Below are 15,925 nucleotides of genomic sequence, written 5' to 3' on the forward strand. Positions count from 1 at the left end.
ATAACAGGCCTGCACTCAAATAGTATTTTTCTTTAAAAAAGATTTGAGCATTTGATTTGAGTTAGCCTGAATTTACCAGATTAGAGGGTTAGCAATTTTGGGACCTTTCCATTAGTTCCATAGTGTGAAACAAGTTAAAGCAATCACAGCCAAAGTATTTGAAAGATACTATTTTAACTCAGTTCTTTACACATCTTCCGTGCGGTAGTTATATTGATAACGCCACTTGGAGGAGGGACGTGGACAATTACCTTCAAGTATCATCATTGGTGAAGAGCCCGTGTTAGAGTTATCAGATGTCTCCAGGAGATGGTTACTGGTTACTAAGACCCATCTGATCTATTGTGGCAAACCCCTTAATAGCTTCAAGGGATGCCCCTTGCTCTTTTTGTCTGCATGCCCTTATCACAGCCATAGATTTTTAGCTAGTGGTGGCAAAAGTTATAAGAAGTTTGTAGTGACTGTTAAGAGAACTGAACCATGGTTTACAGTTTCTCCTGGCCCATAGACTATTTTCATGGTGAGGAACCAATTAACCATTAAGTTGTAAAATCCGGAACTTCTCTTTTAAATGTGTGCTGTATCATCTCCTCGCCTCTTACCAAATGCTCCAGTGTCTCCTGTAGCTCCTCTATCACCAGCCGGTCCAGGGATACCAATGGAGTCGCCCCGTTCACCTGTAAACCAATCAACTCTCAGATCTCATCATCGCGAAGCATGAATTACACAAAACAATAATGACCTCTGCCTAACAAATCAGTCATAGTCCCTGCAGCTTTTCCCTGGTGATATGCACAACATCACAATGAGAAGAGAAAATACTGTAGAAGTTGTGACTATATGTCTATTGGAAGTACCTTTAAGACCACTGTACCCTGGGAAGCCAGGTGTGCCAGGAGATCCAGTACACCCAGATTCACCCTAAAGAGACACCAATAAAAACAGTGTTTAGTATTTGGCATGTATTTGACCCATGTCTATAATGTGACCAAGTACAGTCGGTACTCTTAACATCCATACCTGATCACCAATCTCTCCAGGGAAGCCTATGATACCCCTCTGGCCAGGCAGGCCAGGTAGTCCAGGTTCACCTGGGCGTCCACATGTACCAGGTGGTCCTTGAGGCCCAGCCTCTATGCCAGGCACCCCCAAAAGCCCTGGATACCCTGGTAGACCCCTGCCTCCCGCAGGACCCTTGTCACCTGAAATGGGGTTTACAATAAGCAAGACTGCAGTCAAACTTGCAATTATGCTTGCTGCCAGACAAATACAAAAATGTAAGAAAAATTAACCAGCAGATCTGTATGCAACACACTTATTTTATTCAAAACATTAGCCAGCGCAAATACCTAATGTTTCAACCTATATGGCTTGTGTAACAGAGTAGATCCCTTCTCTGTCCTGCCTGGGAGTGAACCCCTGACCTTCTTTACAACACTCACAAACACTCCAATCGCTCTACCAAAACCATGGTCTTGATTGAGCAAGGGGCGACACTACTTCCAGTCTCAGGCAGGGTGATGTCACCATCAACGCTTGCTCTGGATACTACATCTGCTGCTCTTGACACTCAGTTAAATGTAAATTCAGAAAGAATAACTACAGTGCCTTCAGAAAGTATCCATACATCCCTTTGACTTATTCTCCATTTTGTTAAGTAACAGGCTGAATTCAAAATGGATGTTTTTCTCTCACCTATCTACAGACAATACCCCATAATGACAAAGAGAAAACATGTTTTTAGAAATGTATGCAAATGCAGAGAACACAAAATACAGAAATATCTAATTTATTTCAGTATTCACACCGCTTTGCTATGACACTCCAAATTGAGCTCAGGTGCATCCAATTTCCTTTGATCATCCTTGAGATGGCAGTCAGTACCACTTGATTGGAGTCCACCTGTGGCCAATTCAATTGTTTGGACATGATTTAGAAATAAACACATCTGTCTACTGGAACTATACTATGAATTCCAAGGAACTGTCCGTAGATCTCTGAGATAGAATTGGGACAGTGACACATTTTTGGTTGTTTTGGCTCTTTACTCCAGCACTTTTTGAAATGAAAGGTTACAATGACTATGCGGTTAAAGTGCATACGGTAAGCTTTAATTTATGGGTATTTTCATCCCTATCAGATGAGCCATTTAGAAATTACAGCACTTTTTGTACATAGTCCCCCCACTTTAGGGGACCAAAGGTATTGGGAAAAATGCACATTCAAAAGTTTGGACACACCTACTCATTCAAGGGTGTTTCTTTATTTGTATTGTTTCTACATTGTATAATAATAGTGAAGAGATCAAAACTATGAAATGACACATGGAATCATGTAGTAACTAAAAAAAGGTTAAACAAAACAAAATATATTTTATATTTGAGATTCTTCAAAGTAGCCACCCTTTGCCTTGACAGCTTTGCACACTCTTTGCATTCGCTCAACCAGTTGCACCTGGAATGCTTTTCCAACAGTCTTGAAGGAGATCACACATATGCTGAGCACTTGTTGGCTGCTTTTCCATCACTGTGTGGTCCAACTCATCCCAAACCATCTCAATTGGTCATCTAATGCAGCATTCCATCACTCTCCTTCTTAGTCAAATAGCCTTTACACAGCCTGGAGGTGTGTTGGGTCATTGTCCCGTTGAAAAACAAATGATAGTCCCACCAAGTGGGCGGCAGGTGGTTAGAGCGTTGGACTAGTAACCGAAAGGTTGCAAGATCGAATCCCTGAGCTGAGCTGAAGGTAAAAATCTGTCATTCTGCCCCTGAACAAGGCAGTTAACCCACTGTTCCTAGGCCGTCAATGACAATAAGAATTTGTTCTTAACTGACTTGCCTAGTTAAATAAAGGTACAAATATAAAAAAAAGTGTAAACCGGTTGGGATGGAGTATCGCTGCAGAATGCTGTGGTAGCCATGCTGGTTAAGTGTGCCTTATATTCTAAATAAATAACAGACAGATTCACCAGCAAAGCACCTCCTCCTCCATGCTTCACATTGAGAACCGCACATGCGGAGATCCTCTGTTCACCTACTCTGTGTCTCACAAAGACACAGCGATTGGAACCAAAAATGTCATATTTGACCACTGGTTCCAAACTGTTTATAGTCCCATACCCCTTCAAACATTCAACCTCCAGCTGCGTACCCCCTCTAGGACCAGGGTCAGCGCACTCTGAAATGTATTTTTTTTGTTGCCATCATTGCCACACACAGTATGCAATACATTTATTAAACATAAGAATGAGTGTGAGTTTTTGTCACAACCTGGCTCGTGGGAAGTGACAGAGCTCTTACAGGACCAGGGCACAAATAATAATAATCAATAATTTTGATCTTTTTTTGCCATCTTACATATAAAATATTATTCACAATTTTTGATGAACAAATAACTCACCACAGGTTAATGTGAAGGGTGTGCTTGAAAGGATGCACATAACTCTGCACTGTTGGCTTGTATTGGAGAGAGTCTCAGTCTTCAATAATTTTCCACACACAGTCTGTGACTGTATTTAGTTTTCATGCTAGTGAGGGCCGAGAATCCACTCTCACATAGGTATGTGGTTACATATGGCATCAGTGTCTTAACAGCACGATTTGCCAAAGCAGGATACTCTGAGAGCAGCCCTATGCAGAAATCTGGCAGTGGCTTCTGATTAAATAACATTTTCACAGAACCACTTGTTGCAATTTCGATGAGGCTCTCTTGTTCAGATATCGGACTGGAGGCAGGGTATGAAATGGATAATGAATCCAGTTGTTTGTGTCATCCGTTTCGGGAAGGTATTTGCGTAATTGCGCACCCATCTCACTCAGGTGCCTCACTACATCACATTTGACATTGTTCGTAAGCTTGAGTTCAATTGCATACAACAAATCATACAATGATGGAAAGACCTGTGGCCTACCTGGCCCACCCAGGTAGGCCAGTCACGTGAGAAACTCGTCATCATGCAAGCGGTCAGACAAGTGAAAATTATGGTCAGTAAAGAAAACTTTAAGCTCGTCTCTCAATTCCAAAAAACGTGTCAATACTTTGCCCCTTGATAACCAGCGCAATTCTGTATTTTGTAAAAGCGTTACATGGTCACTGCCCATATCACTGCATAGTGCAGAAAATACACAAGAGTTCAGGGGCCTTGCTTTAACAAAGTTAACCATTTTTACTGTAGTGTCCAAAACGTATTTCAAGCTGTCAGGCATTCCCTTGGCAGCAAGAGCCTCTCATTGGATGCTGCAGTGTACCCAAGTGGCATCGGGGGCAACTGCTTGCCTGCGCATTACCACTCCACTATGTCTCCCTGTCATGGATTTTGAGCCATCAGTACAGATACCAACACATCTTGACCACCAAAGTCCATTAGGTGTCACAAAGCTATAAGGTACTTTAAAAATATCCTCTCCTGTTGTCCAGAATAGGATATTCTGGATATAATATATTATATAGGATATAATATTATATAGGATATAATATTAACTTTAAACAAGGCACACCTGTTAATTGAAATGCTTTCCAGGTGACTACCTCATGAAGCTGGTTGAGAGAATGCCAAGAGTGTGTAAAGCTGTCATCAAGGAAAAGTGTGGCTACTAGAAGAAAATAGAAAATATATTTTGATTTGTTTAACACTTTTTTGGTTACTACAGGATTCCATATGTGTTATTTCATAGTGTTGATGTTTTCACTATTATTTTACTAAGTAGAAAATAGTAAAAATAAAGAAAAACCCTGGAATGAGTAGGTGTGTACGAAATAACACATATGGAATCATGCAGTAAACAAAAAAGTGTAAAACAAATCTAAATATATTTTATATTTGAGGATCTTCAAAGTAGCCACCCTTTGCCTTTATGACAGCTTTGCACACTCTTGGCATTCTCTCAACCAGCTTAATGAGGTAGTCACCTGGAATGTTTAATTTCAATTAAAAGGTGTGCCTTGTTAAAAGTTCATTTGTGGAATTTCTTTCACTCTTAATGCAATCAATTGTGTTGTGACAATGTAGGTGTGGTATACAGAAGATAGCCCTATTTGGCAAAAGTCCATATTATGGCAAGAACAGCTCAAATAAGCAAAGAGAAATGAAGATGTAAAACTTCAAGAACTTCTTCAAGTGCAGTCGCAAAAACCCCTCAAGCGACATGATGAAATTGGCTCTCATGAGGACCGCCACAGGAAAGGAAGACACACCTCAGCTGCAGAGGACAAGTTCATTAGAGTTACCAGAATCAGAAATTGCAGCCCAAATAAATACTCTACAGAGCTCAAGTAACAGACACATCTCAACATCAACTGTTCAGAGGAGACTGCGTGAATCAGGTATTTATTTTTATTTTTTATTTTTTAAATGTATTTAAGTAGGCAAGTCAGTTAAGAACAAATTCTTATTTACAAGGATGGCCTACCCTGGCCAAACCCTAACCTGGACGCCACTGGGCCAATTATGCACTGCCCTATGGGACTCCCAATCAAAGTGTGATACAGCCTGGAATCGATCCAGGGTCTGTAGTGTCACCTCTAGCACTGAGATGCAGTGCCTTAGAGCGCTACGCCACTCGAAAGCCCAAAGAAAACACTACTAAAGGACAGCAATGGACATTAGACCGGTGGACATTTGTCCTTTGGTCTGATGAGTCCAAATATGAGAGTTCTGGTTCGACCGCCGTGTCTTTGTGAGACGCAGAGTAGGTGAACAGATGATCTCCACATGTGTAGTTCCCACCGTGAAGCTTGGAGGAGGTGGTGTGATGGTGTGGGGGTGCTTTGCTGGTGACATTGTCAGTGATTTATTTAGAATTCAAGGCACTCTGCAGCGATACGCCATACCATCTGGTTTGCGCCTAGAGGTATTATCATTTGTTTTTCAACAGGATAATGACCCAACACACCTCCAGGCTGTGTAAGGGCTATTTGACCAAGAAGGAGGGTGATGGAGTGCTGCATCAGATGATCTGTTATCCACAATCACCTGACCTCAACCCAATTGAGATGGTTTGGGATGAGTTGGACCACAGAGTGAAGGAAAAGTAGCCAACAAGTGCTCAGCATATGTGGTAACTCCTTCAAGACTGTTGGAAAAACATTCCAGGTGAAGCTGGTTGAGAGAATACCAAGAGTGTACAAAGCTGTCATCAAGGGAAAAGGTAGCTACTTTGAATTATCTAAAAAATTAAATACATTTTGATTTGTTTAACACTTTTTAGGTTAGGTGCACTTCAGATAATAGATGGCATCATGAGGGAGTAAAATAATGTGGATATATTGAAGCAACATCTCAAGACATTAGTCAGGAAGTTAAAGCTTGGTCGTAAATGGGTCTTCCAAATGGACAATGAACCCAGGCATACTTCCAAAGTGACAAAATGGCTTAAGGACAACAAAGTCAAGGTATTGGAGTGGCCATCAAAAGCCCTGACCTCAATCCTATAGGAAATGTGTGGGTAGAACTGAAAAAGCATGTGCGAGCAAGGAGGCCTACAAACCTGACTCAGTTACACCAGCTCTGTCTGGAGGAATGGGCGAAAATTCTACCAATGTTTTGTGGAAAGCTTGTGGAAGGCTACCCGAAAAGTTTGACCCGTTATACAATTTAAAGGCAATGCTACCAAATACTAGTTGAGTGTATGTAAACTTCCGACTTCAACTCTATGTAAATTAGATATTTCTGTATTTAATTTTCAATGAATTTGCAAACATTTCTAAAAACATGTTTTCACTTAGTCAATATGGAGCATTCTGTGAAGTAGATGGGTGAGAGAAAAACATACATTTAATCCATTTTGAATTCAGGCTGTAAAACAACAATGTGGAAAAAGTCAAGGGGTAATGAATAATTTCTAAAGGAACTGAATATCAACATTAGTGAGATTACATGTTGATTGAAGCTTTTCTCTCACCTCTTGGACCAGTGAAGCCATCCAGACCTGGGGGTTCGGGAGCTCCTGGTAGTCCTTTGATCGGAATGAAGTTGGTGTCTCCTGTGTCTCCGGGGGCACCTTTTCTACCTGGAACAGATGGAAAAGTTAGACCATCTCTTTTACAATCACATATCTACAAATAGTGCACAGTAGAATGATACATGTATGCTATTTGAATGTATTTTTGACAACTTGCTGCAACGCAACTAGGGGGATATTGAAGATTCTCAACTGCACTCCAATGTTATACAAAAATGGTGCGTCTACAAACTCTTGATCAGAGACATTGTTTTAATGAGCACTGCATTGAATAATGTTGTGAGTGTGATTTCTATGTTGACTTTATTCACATACCCTTTTCTCCTTTGAGGCCCTCATCTCCTGGTAAGCCTCGTTGACCGTCAAAGCCCCTCTCTCCTTTCCTTCCCGGGGATCCTAGTGCTCCACTCCTCCCTGGACCACCCACTGACCCATCCCTACCAGGTACCCCTATTATACCTGAACACAGGACGCCATATTGGATATCAGCTCAGCTCTGGCTGCACACATAGGACATCATGGATGCTAATGCTAATGGTTGTTGCATTGGCTGGGACCCCAGATGTCCCCATAGACTACGTTCCAATGTCCATACTTGCAAACCACTTAGAATGTTAATTCGTACTACTTTTCATAGACTATGTAGAGTGATTTGGTGTCCCTCTCACCTTTCTGCCCTTGAGCCCCGGGTATGCCAGGGTCTCCTAATGGCCCCACGGGGCCCTGGGCTCCAAGGTACCCAGGAAACCCTGGAGAGCCCGGTTTCCCTGCAGCTCCTTTAGGACCCGTGCCGGACAGACCCTCCTCTCCGTTATCACCCTTCTCGCCTGCGTAACCTGACACACACACACGGAATTATGATATTACCCAATGAGGCAGACCTAAAAATAAATTCCCTACCACGCACACAAGTTTTTATTTTCTTTCTGATTTGAAAAGCTGCTATTGTCAGTAGGACCTACCTGGAGGGCCTATGTCCCCTATTAGTCCCATGATTCCTTGAAGGCCTGGGGCCCCCTCTTCACACTGTTCAGGGGTGGGCCCTGGGGCCCCATATCTGCCTGTGGCACCACTCTCTCCCTGCTCCCCCTTCCTTCCCGGTGTACCAGGAAGCCCCGCAGCACCTAGAGAAGACAAGTCAACCCTCTCTGAGATCACACATAATGAACTAAAACTTCTCAATTTTTGTGGATAGCTCCTGGTGTAGTTTCAAGAAAGTTTCTGGTAGTTTCTGGTTTCTCTGACCAGTTGTGAGGCATGTGACTATACACATTATAAGACTGTCAGCTGTAATATGCAACACACTACATCATACCTAAAGCAGACATTTCAAAATCTTGAATCAATTTCAACATTGCTTATTGGTGGTACCTGTTAATCCAATTGGACCGGGTGGACCTGGCACTCCTTTGGGCCCCGACAGACCCAGTACACCCTTGAGGCCTATAGGTCCTGGAGCACCAGGGACAGAGTCCCCAAATGGGCCCTTCAGTCCTGGAGACCCTCGGAAGCCAGGAGAGCCGGCAGCTCCGTCGTAGCTCAGACCCTCAGCACCAGCCTCTCCAGAGTCTCCAACACACCCCGACGAGCCTGTGGTAGGGAAAGAGAGAACATGATCTAGTGTAAGCTTTAATTCAATTAAATGAACTTAAATTGTTGTGTGGAATGTTACAAACAACAAAGCACAGTGTCTTAAGGTACGAACACACCACCAAGATTGTTGGTCTGCACGGTAGAGGGCCGTTCCTTCACTTGCTAGAACAACAGGTTTCAATGTAGAATCAGCCTGGTTGTTAACTTGACTTTGAGCTAATCAGAAAGCATGAAAGGAGCAACAACGAGAAGGAGAAAATAGGGTACTTTTCCCGGTGACATCCACCCCCTTTCATCTGCAAAACAGCTAGAATTTATCTTAACTAAAACAATAAATCTGCATAAAACCTCTGGAAAAAATATATACAGTATAATAATCTAGAGCAAGTCTTAGTTATACCTTGGTTGCATATTTTACATCTAGCTAAGGAGTTTTGTGCTTGACAGAACATTATATTACATTGATACGTTCACAAAAATCCCCATTAGCTATCTAGCTTACATTAGCTTGCTAGCTGAGCCAGTCACACTTCATATTAAATTAATGGGATGGTAAGTGCATCAAGTGCACACAATGATGAACACTAAATGTTTCCTCCATAAGCTAGCTATCTAGCCACTGTAGCTAGTAACATTAATATTAAACCAGTATCTTTAGTTAACTAGCTACCTGGATATATATGTTGTGCAAGCTAGCAAATTACGATGTTAACTAGTAATGTTACGCAAGACACTGACACATCAAGACTTGTGTCAAAATTGCAGAGCAGTCTGATCCAAACAAAGACCTGAAGCTTATATAACGTTTCAGAAAATCATGTGTTTCATATGCGATATCCCACTTATTCCGCCATAGTCTCAGTGCTTTCATCAATATCAAGTTGCTTTCAAAACACAGATCTCTGCTGGACAAATTACTAACAAATTAACTTTGGATGTTTTTTCCTGATCAAAGCACTCGAATGGTAACACTTGAACAAGAGCATCGTGCCGAGTTCGCCAAAAGGCATGGAGCCGAATCCTGCCTTGGTACTGTTTTTTTTTAAACCAACACTAGTAGCTGCACATTGGTGTTCAAATCATTTGTTTTATTTAGTATATGATAAGATTAGCCTAAATAATGCCATAGACCATGAAATGTGAACCTGGTTTTTTGATCTGAGTTTAGCTTGACCTAGCCAATGACTAACCACTGTGCCACTGTGCCTGTGTTATATCATCATCAATAGCTGCTGTGTATAACTGACCAGTAGGTGTCGCTAATGAGCATTGTGTTAAAGGCTCAGTAATTAACAGCTTTTCAGCTAAATTTGGCCTCAGAAAGCATTGTTTGCCCATGACTAATGCTAATCATTTAGCTAACATTAGCTAGCAAGCTAGACATTTGGCTAGCTGACACTGGCAGCATGGGATAATTGAGAGTGACTTAATCATCTTGATCGTTATCTAGTTGTGACCATCTAGCTAGTATCATCAAGGGGTTTCTACAGATTATTAGCACAGCTGGTTAGGTAACATTGGCTATATAGTAGCATGGACATGCCAAAAAAAGCTTAAAGGCATATTGCGAGATGTTGTCAATTGAACCCTTTTTGTATTTACCCACAGCCAGTCATGGATGAAAATGTTATGGGTCTGCATGCAGTTTGAAAGAAGTTGCTAACTAGCATTAGCGCAATTGATGACTAGCATTAGCACAATGACTGGAAGTCTACAGGTACAGCAGCAATGGCTCGTGAAACTACCTTCAACTTCCTTCAAACTGCAATATCTCGCACTATCCCTTTAAAGGCCCAGTGCAGTCCAAAACTATATTTTCCCTGTGTTTTATATATATTTCTACACCATGACGTTGGAATAATACTTTGCAATTGTGAAAATTATGATAATTAACTTTTAGTGTAAGTTAGAAAAGACCACCTGAAATGTTTTGCCTGTTTTGGTGGGATGGAGTTTTGGCATGCCTGGTGACTTCAACAGGCGGTAAATTGGGTAATAGACCAATAAGAAAGAGAGTTCCAAACCTCTCTGCCAATAACAGCTAGTTTTCAGTCCTAGTAAGACAGTCCAAGCAAGATTCTTGAGAAATTGCTCTTTGCTAAGAAGCACATTTTTCTTTTTGACCATTTTAATTGAAAACAATCACAGTAAGGTACTTAGTTGTTTCCCAGAATTTATATGGTATTGACATAAAAAAAACTGCATTGATCCTTTAAGAAAGAAACACTATTCCCACCTTCTGGTCTGGAGTATTTTTACTAGGCTGATGACCAAATTCTGGGTGAACACAAAAAAAGATTGACTGCCAACAATCTGGGCAGAGGTACTCCAACAGACTTGACCAGTGGGGGTTAGGGTTATAAGATAAGATGAAACACTCTCTGTCTAACATAGTGCATAGAATTTAAAAGGTATTGTTGGATATTACTCATCCTAATCAGGCAGCTTTCTTACAAGGACAATACATTGGTGATAACATAAGACAAGTACCGGAAACAATAGAACACTATGAAAAATCTGGGAAACCAGGCCTGGTATTCATCGCTAGTACGACTGGAATTTATATATATATCTGAAATATTTCAATTTCGTAAAATCTCTTACACGATGGGTTAAAGGGCAGGGTTTGGGGCGGCAGGGTAGCCTAGTGGTTAGAGCGTGTGACTAGTAACCGGAAGGTTGCGAGTTCAAACCCCCGAGCTGACAAGGTACAAATCTGTCGTTCTGCCCCTGAACAGGCAGTTAACCTACTGTTGCTAGGCCGTCATTGAAAATAAGAATTTGTTCTTAACTGACTTGCCTGGTTAAATAAAGGTAAAATAAATAAAAAATTTAAAAAAGGTATGTACAGTAACCCTAGGTGTAAAATAGTAAATAATGGCTGCTTCTCAGAAAGAACTAAACTGTAAAACATGAGTAAAACAAGGTTGTCCCCTATCGGCATATGTATTTTTTATGGCCATCGAAATATTAGCTATTCATATAAAATAATATCAAGGGGATAGAAATCCAGGGCTTAAAAACAAAGGTGTCATTGTACGTTGATGATTCATGTTTTCTTTTAAATCCACAATTTCGATCCCTCCACAGCCTCATAGAGGATTTAGATAATTTTTCTAACCTCTGGATTACAACCAAATAATGTGTACTATATTACTATACTATTACTATATTATTGTGTACTATATTACGTATTGGATCACAAAAAACATTAAACATTTACATTACCGTGTAGATTACCAATAAAATGGTCTGATGGTGTAGTGGACATACTCGGTATTCATATCCCGAAAATAAATAAATAATCTCACTACAATAGATTTTAATAGAAATAAGATCTTGCTACCAAGGATAGGAAAATACCTGTCCATTTGTGCAAAAAATCACCATCATTAAATCTTTAGTCATTTCCTAGTTTACCTATTTGCTTATGGCCTTGCCTACACCTAGCGACTTGTTTTTTAAATTATATTAGCAAACAATTTATTTGGAACGGCAAGGCAGACAGAATTAAATGGACCTATTTACAATGCATTCGGAAGGTGTTCAGACCTCTTGACTTTCTCCACATTTTGTTACGTTACAGCCTTATTATATAATTGATTACATTGTTATTTTCCCAAATCAATGTACACACAATACCCCATAATGAACAAAGCAAAAACAGTTAAAAAAAACTTTTTTGCAAATGTATTTTAAAAAACCAGGCCTGGTATTCATCTGGGACGAGAGCCCGCCTCCACCCCCTCTGCCAGACCAACAACGCAAAGGTTATTACGTCTGGATCGGCCCTTCAGGTCAACCACTTTCACAGAAAGCCTCTGCACACTATCCTGCAATGACGTGCATAGCTTCTCTACCTCGTCAATCTCAAGGCCTTCTCAAGGTCCACAATACTCTGGCCCTGCGAAGTGACCGTTCGAATGATGCTCTCGATTTTGGTGTCCAGTTCAGCAATTAGTAGCCTTAAGATCCTCAGCTAAAGCAACACGTAGTTCTCCAAAAGCCCGGGTAAGTTCTGTAAGTGTTACGTTGTTGCCTGTGCCTTCCGCCATGTCTGTCTCGTTGTTTAGTGGAGAGTAGCCCTCCAATGTGGATTTATTGTCCTTTGGTCGCTTATTACTCGGCATTTTCACATAGAAAGTTACAATCTTGTATTAGAAAGAAACGTTTGTTGTAAAAAGTGCCATAAAGTAGGTTAAGTTAGATTATTTCGCAAGAAAGTTGCAGGAGCCTCTCAAACACAGCCGTTCACTCCAACATATTAGCTCTGCTCCGAGTTTCTCCCATTCTTCTCTGCAGATCCTCTCATGCTCTGTCAGATTGGATTGGGAGCATCGCTATACAGCTATTTTCAGGTCTCGCCAGAGATGTTCAATCAGGTTCAAGTGTGGGCTCTGAGTGGGACACTCAAGGACATTCAGAGACTTGTCTAGAAGCCACTCCTGCATTGTCTTGGCTGTGTGCTTAGGGTCATTGTCCTGTTGGAAGGTGAACCTTCGCCCGAGTCTGAGGTCCTGAGTGCTCTGGAGCCGGTTTTCATCAAGGATCTCTCTGTACTTTGCTCCTTTCATATTTCCCTCGGTCCTAAATAGTCTCCCAGTCCCTGCAGCTGAAAAACATCCCCACAGCATGATTTAAAAAGAAAAAATATATATATATATTTCACCTTTATAGGCAAGTCAGTTAAGAACAAATTCTTATTTCAATGACGGCCTAGGAACAGTGGGTTAACTGCCTGTTCAGGGGCAGAACGACAGATTTGTACCTTGTCAACTCGGGGGTTTGAACTTGCAACCTTCCGGATACTAGTCCAACGCTCTAACCACTAGGCTACCCTGCCACCACCATGCTTCACCGTAGGGATGGTGCCAGGTTTTCTCCAGACGTATCACTTGGCATTCAGGCCAAATAGTTCAATATTGGTTTAATCAGACCAGAGAATCTTGTTTCTTATGGTCTGAGAGTCCTTTATTTGCCTTTTGGCAAACTCCAAGCAGGCTGTCATGTACCTTTTAATGAGGAGTTGCTTCCGTCTGGCCACTCTACCATAAATGCCTGATTGGTGGAGTACTGCATAAATGGTAGTCCTTCTGGAAGGTTCTCCCATCTCCACAGAGGAACTCTGGAGCTCTGTCAGAGTGACCATCGGGTTCTTGGTCACCTCCCTGACCAAGACCATTTCTCCACGATTGCTCAGTTTGGCTGGGCGGCCAACTCTAGGAAGAGTCTTGGTGGTTCCAAACTTCTTCCATTTAAGAATGATGGAGGCCACTGTGTTCTTGGGGACATTCAATGCTGCAGACAATTTTTGGTACACTTCCCCAGATCGGTGCCTCGACACAATCCTGTTTCAGAGCTCTACGGAAAATTCCTTCGACAGCAGTGCTTGGTTTTTGCTCTGACATGTACTGTCAACTGTGGAACTTTATATAGACAGGTGTGTGCCTTTCCAAATCATGTCCAATCAATTGAATTTACCACAGGTGGACTCCAATCAAGTTGTAGAAACATCTCATCAATCAAAACAGGATGTACCCGAGCTCAATTTCGAGTCTCATAGCAAAGGGCATGAATACTTATGTATATAAGGTATTTCTGATTAAAATTTTTATACATTTGCAAACATTTCTAAAAACCTATTTTCGCTTTGTCATTATGGGGTATTGTGTGTAGATTGATGACATTTGTTTTTATTTAATCCATTTTAGAATAAGGCTGTAATGTAACAAAATGTGAAAAAAAGGGAAGGGGTCTGAATTACTGTCCGAATGCACTGTAAAGGGGGGATTGGAAATGATGCAGACAATTACATTGAAGGAAGCCACATATTATCTGAATTTTAAAGCCGATCTACCACCTATAAAAAAAATAGTATGACTGGTAACCTAGTGGTTGGGCCAGTAAGCGAAAAGATCGCTAGTTCGAATTCTTGAGCAAACTATGTGAAGAATCTACCGCTGTGCCCTTGAGCAAGGCACTTAAACCTGATTGCTCCAGGTTCGCTGTCAATAATGTCTCATTTCTAGCTGAGACCCCATCCTCTAAGGGTGTCTCAGGGATATACAAAAACACTTGTACATGCAGTGAAACGAGAAAAATATAAGTACCCCCTATTTGTGATATGTTTGAGGCTTTACAATGGGGACAATCTCTAGTGAGTAAAGCAGAATGGAGAGAAGGCACTTAATCAGGCAGTAATATTCTCTAATGGTAAAAACATTTATCATATTTCTACCTATGGGTCCAGGTGGGCCAGACAGTCCAAAGTCTCCTTTCTCTCCCTTCACCCCGTCTGGGCCCAAAGCTCCAAGATACCCTGGGGGTCCTGACTCTCCGTTCAGCCCTAGACAAAAAAGGAGAAATGTGTCACACCATGTTCAGTGCCAACCTGTTTTGAGAGTTAGTGTCTATTATTATAAATTAAGTGTATATTCAACTGGCATACTCAACCCATACCATGCAACCTGTACCATTCAATCTGGCACATTTCTCATTGCTCACTGTTAGAACACGTGACAAGATTATCACAATGAAATAAGTCTGCTGAATTATTTTTGCCCAACCCCTGCTAGTTTGAGAAACAGACGCCTCACAAGTCCTCATCTGGCAGCTTCATTAAATAGTACCAGCAGTTGCAAAGAAAAAAACATATGTCAGACTGGCCAATAAAAAGAAAAGATTAAGATGGGCAAAATAACACAGATACTGAACAGAGGAAATCTGCCTAAAAGGCCAGCATCACAGTCGCCTCTTCACTGTTGACGTTGAGACTGGTATTTTGCGGGTACTATTTAATGAAGCTGCCAGTTGAGGACGTGTGAGGCGTCTGTTTCTCAAACTAGACACTCTAATGTACTTGTCCTCTTGCTCAGTTGTGCACCGGGGCCTCCCACTCCTTTTCCTATTCTGGTTAGAGCCATTTTGTGCTGTTCTGTGAAGGGAGTAGTACATAGCGTTGTACTAGATCTTCAGTTTCTTGGCAATTTCTCACATGGAATAGCCTTCATTTCTCAGAACAAGAATAGACTGACGAGTTTCAGAAAAAGTTATTTGTTTCTGGCCATTTTGAGCCTGTAATCGAACCCACAAATGATCATGCTCCAGATACTCAACTAGTCTAAAGAAGGCCAGTTTTATTGCTTCTTTCAGCTGTGCTAACATAATTGCAAAAGGGTTTTCTAATGATCAATTAGCCTTTAAAAAATGATCAACTTGGATTAGCTAACACAACGTGCTATTGGAACACAGGAGTGATGGTTGCTAATAATGGGCCTCTGTACGCCTATGTAGATATTCCATAAAATAAATCTGCCGTTTCCAGCTACAATAGTCATTTACAACATTAACAATGTCGACACTGTATTTCT

At 41.2% G+C, this 15,925-nt stretch overlaps 1 protein-coding gene across 4 annotated transcripts in view; it reads right to left on the reverse strand.

Annotated features, from left to right (window-relative positions):
* The window catches only part of col4a4 (collagen, type IV, alpha 4), a 142,751-nt gene that overhangs the window by 21,008 nt on the left and 105,818 nt on the right, over positions 1-15,925 (reverse strand). For all 4 annotated transcript variants that reach the window (XM_024441954.2, XM_024441956.2, XM_024441955.2 and 1 more), the window contains 9 exons: positions 14,794-14,901; positions 8,334-8,552; positions 7,925-8,086; positions 7,631-7,798; positions 7,278-7,421; positions 6,903-7,010; positions 1,021-1,202; positions 858-921; positions 603-677 (listed from right to left, as the gene is read on the reverse strand). In XM_024441954.2, the coding sequence (XP_024297722.2) occupies positions 603-677; positions 858-921; positions 1,021-1,202; positions 6,903-7,010; positions 7,278-7,421; positions 7,631-7,798; positions 7,925-8,086; positions 8,334-8,552; positions 14,794-14,901 (1,230 nt within the window). The remainder of the gene's footprint in view (positions 1-602; positions 678-857; positions 922-1,020; positions 1,203-6,902; positions 7,011-7,277; positions 7,422-7,630; positions 7,799-7,924; positions 8,087-8,333; positions 8,553-14,793; positions 14,902-15,925) is intronic.

This window comes from Oncorhynchus tshawytscha, linkage group LG13 (assembly GCF_018296145.1).
Source record: "Oncorhynchus tshawytscha isolate Ot180627B linkage group LG13, Otsh_v2.0, whole genome shotgun sequence".
In the NCBI taxonomy this organism is placed as follows: domain Eukaryota; kingdom Metazoa; phylum Chordata; class Actinopteri; order Salmoniformes; family Salmonidae; genus Oncorhynchus; species Oncorhynchus tshawytscha.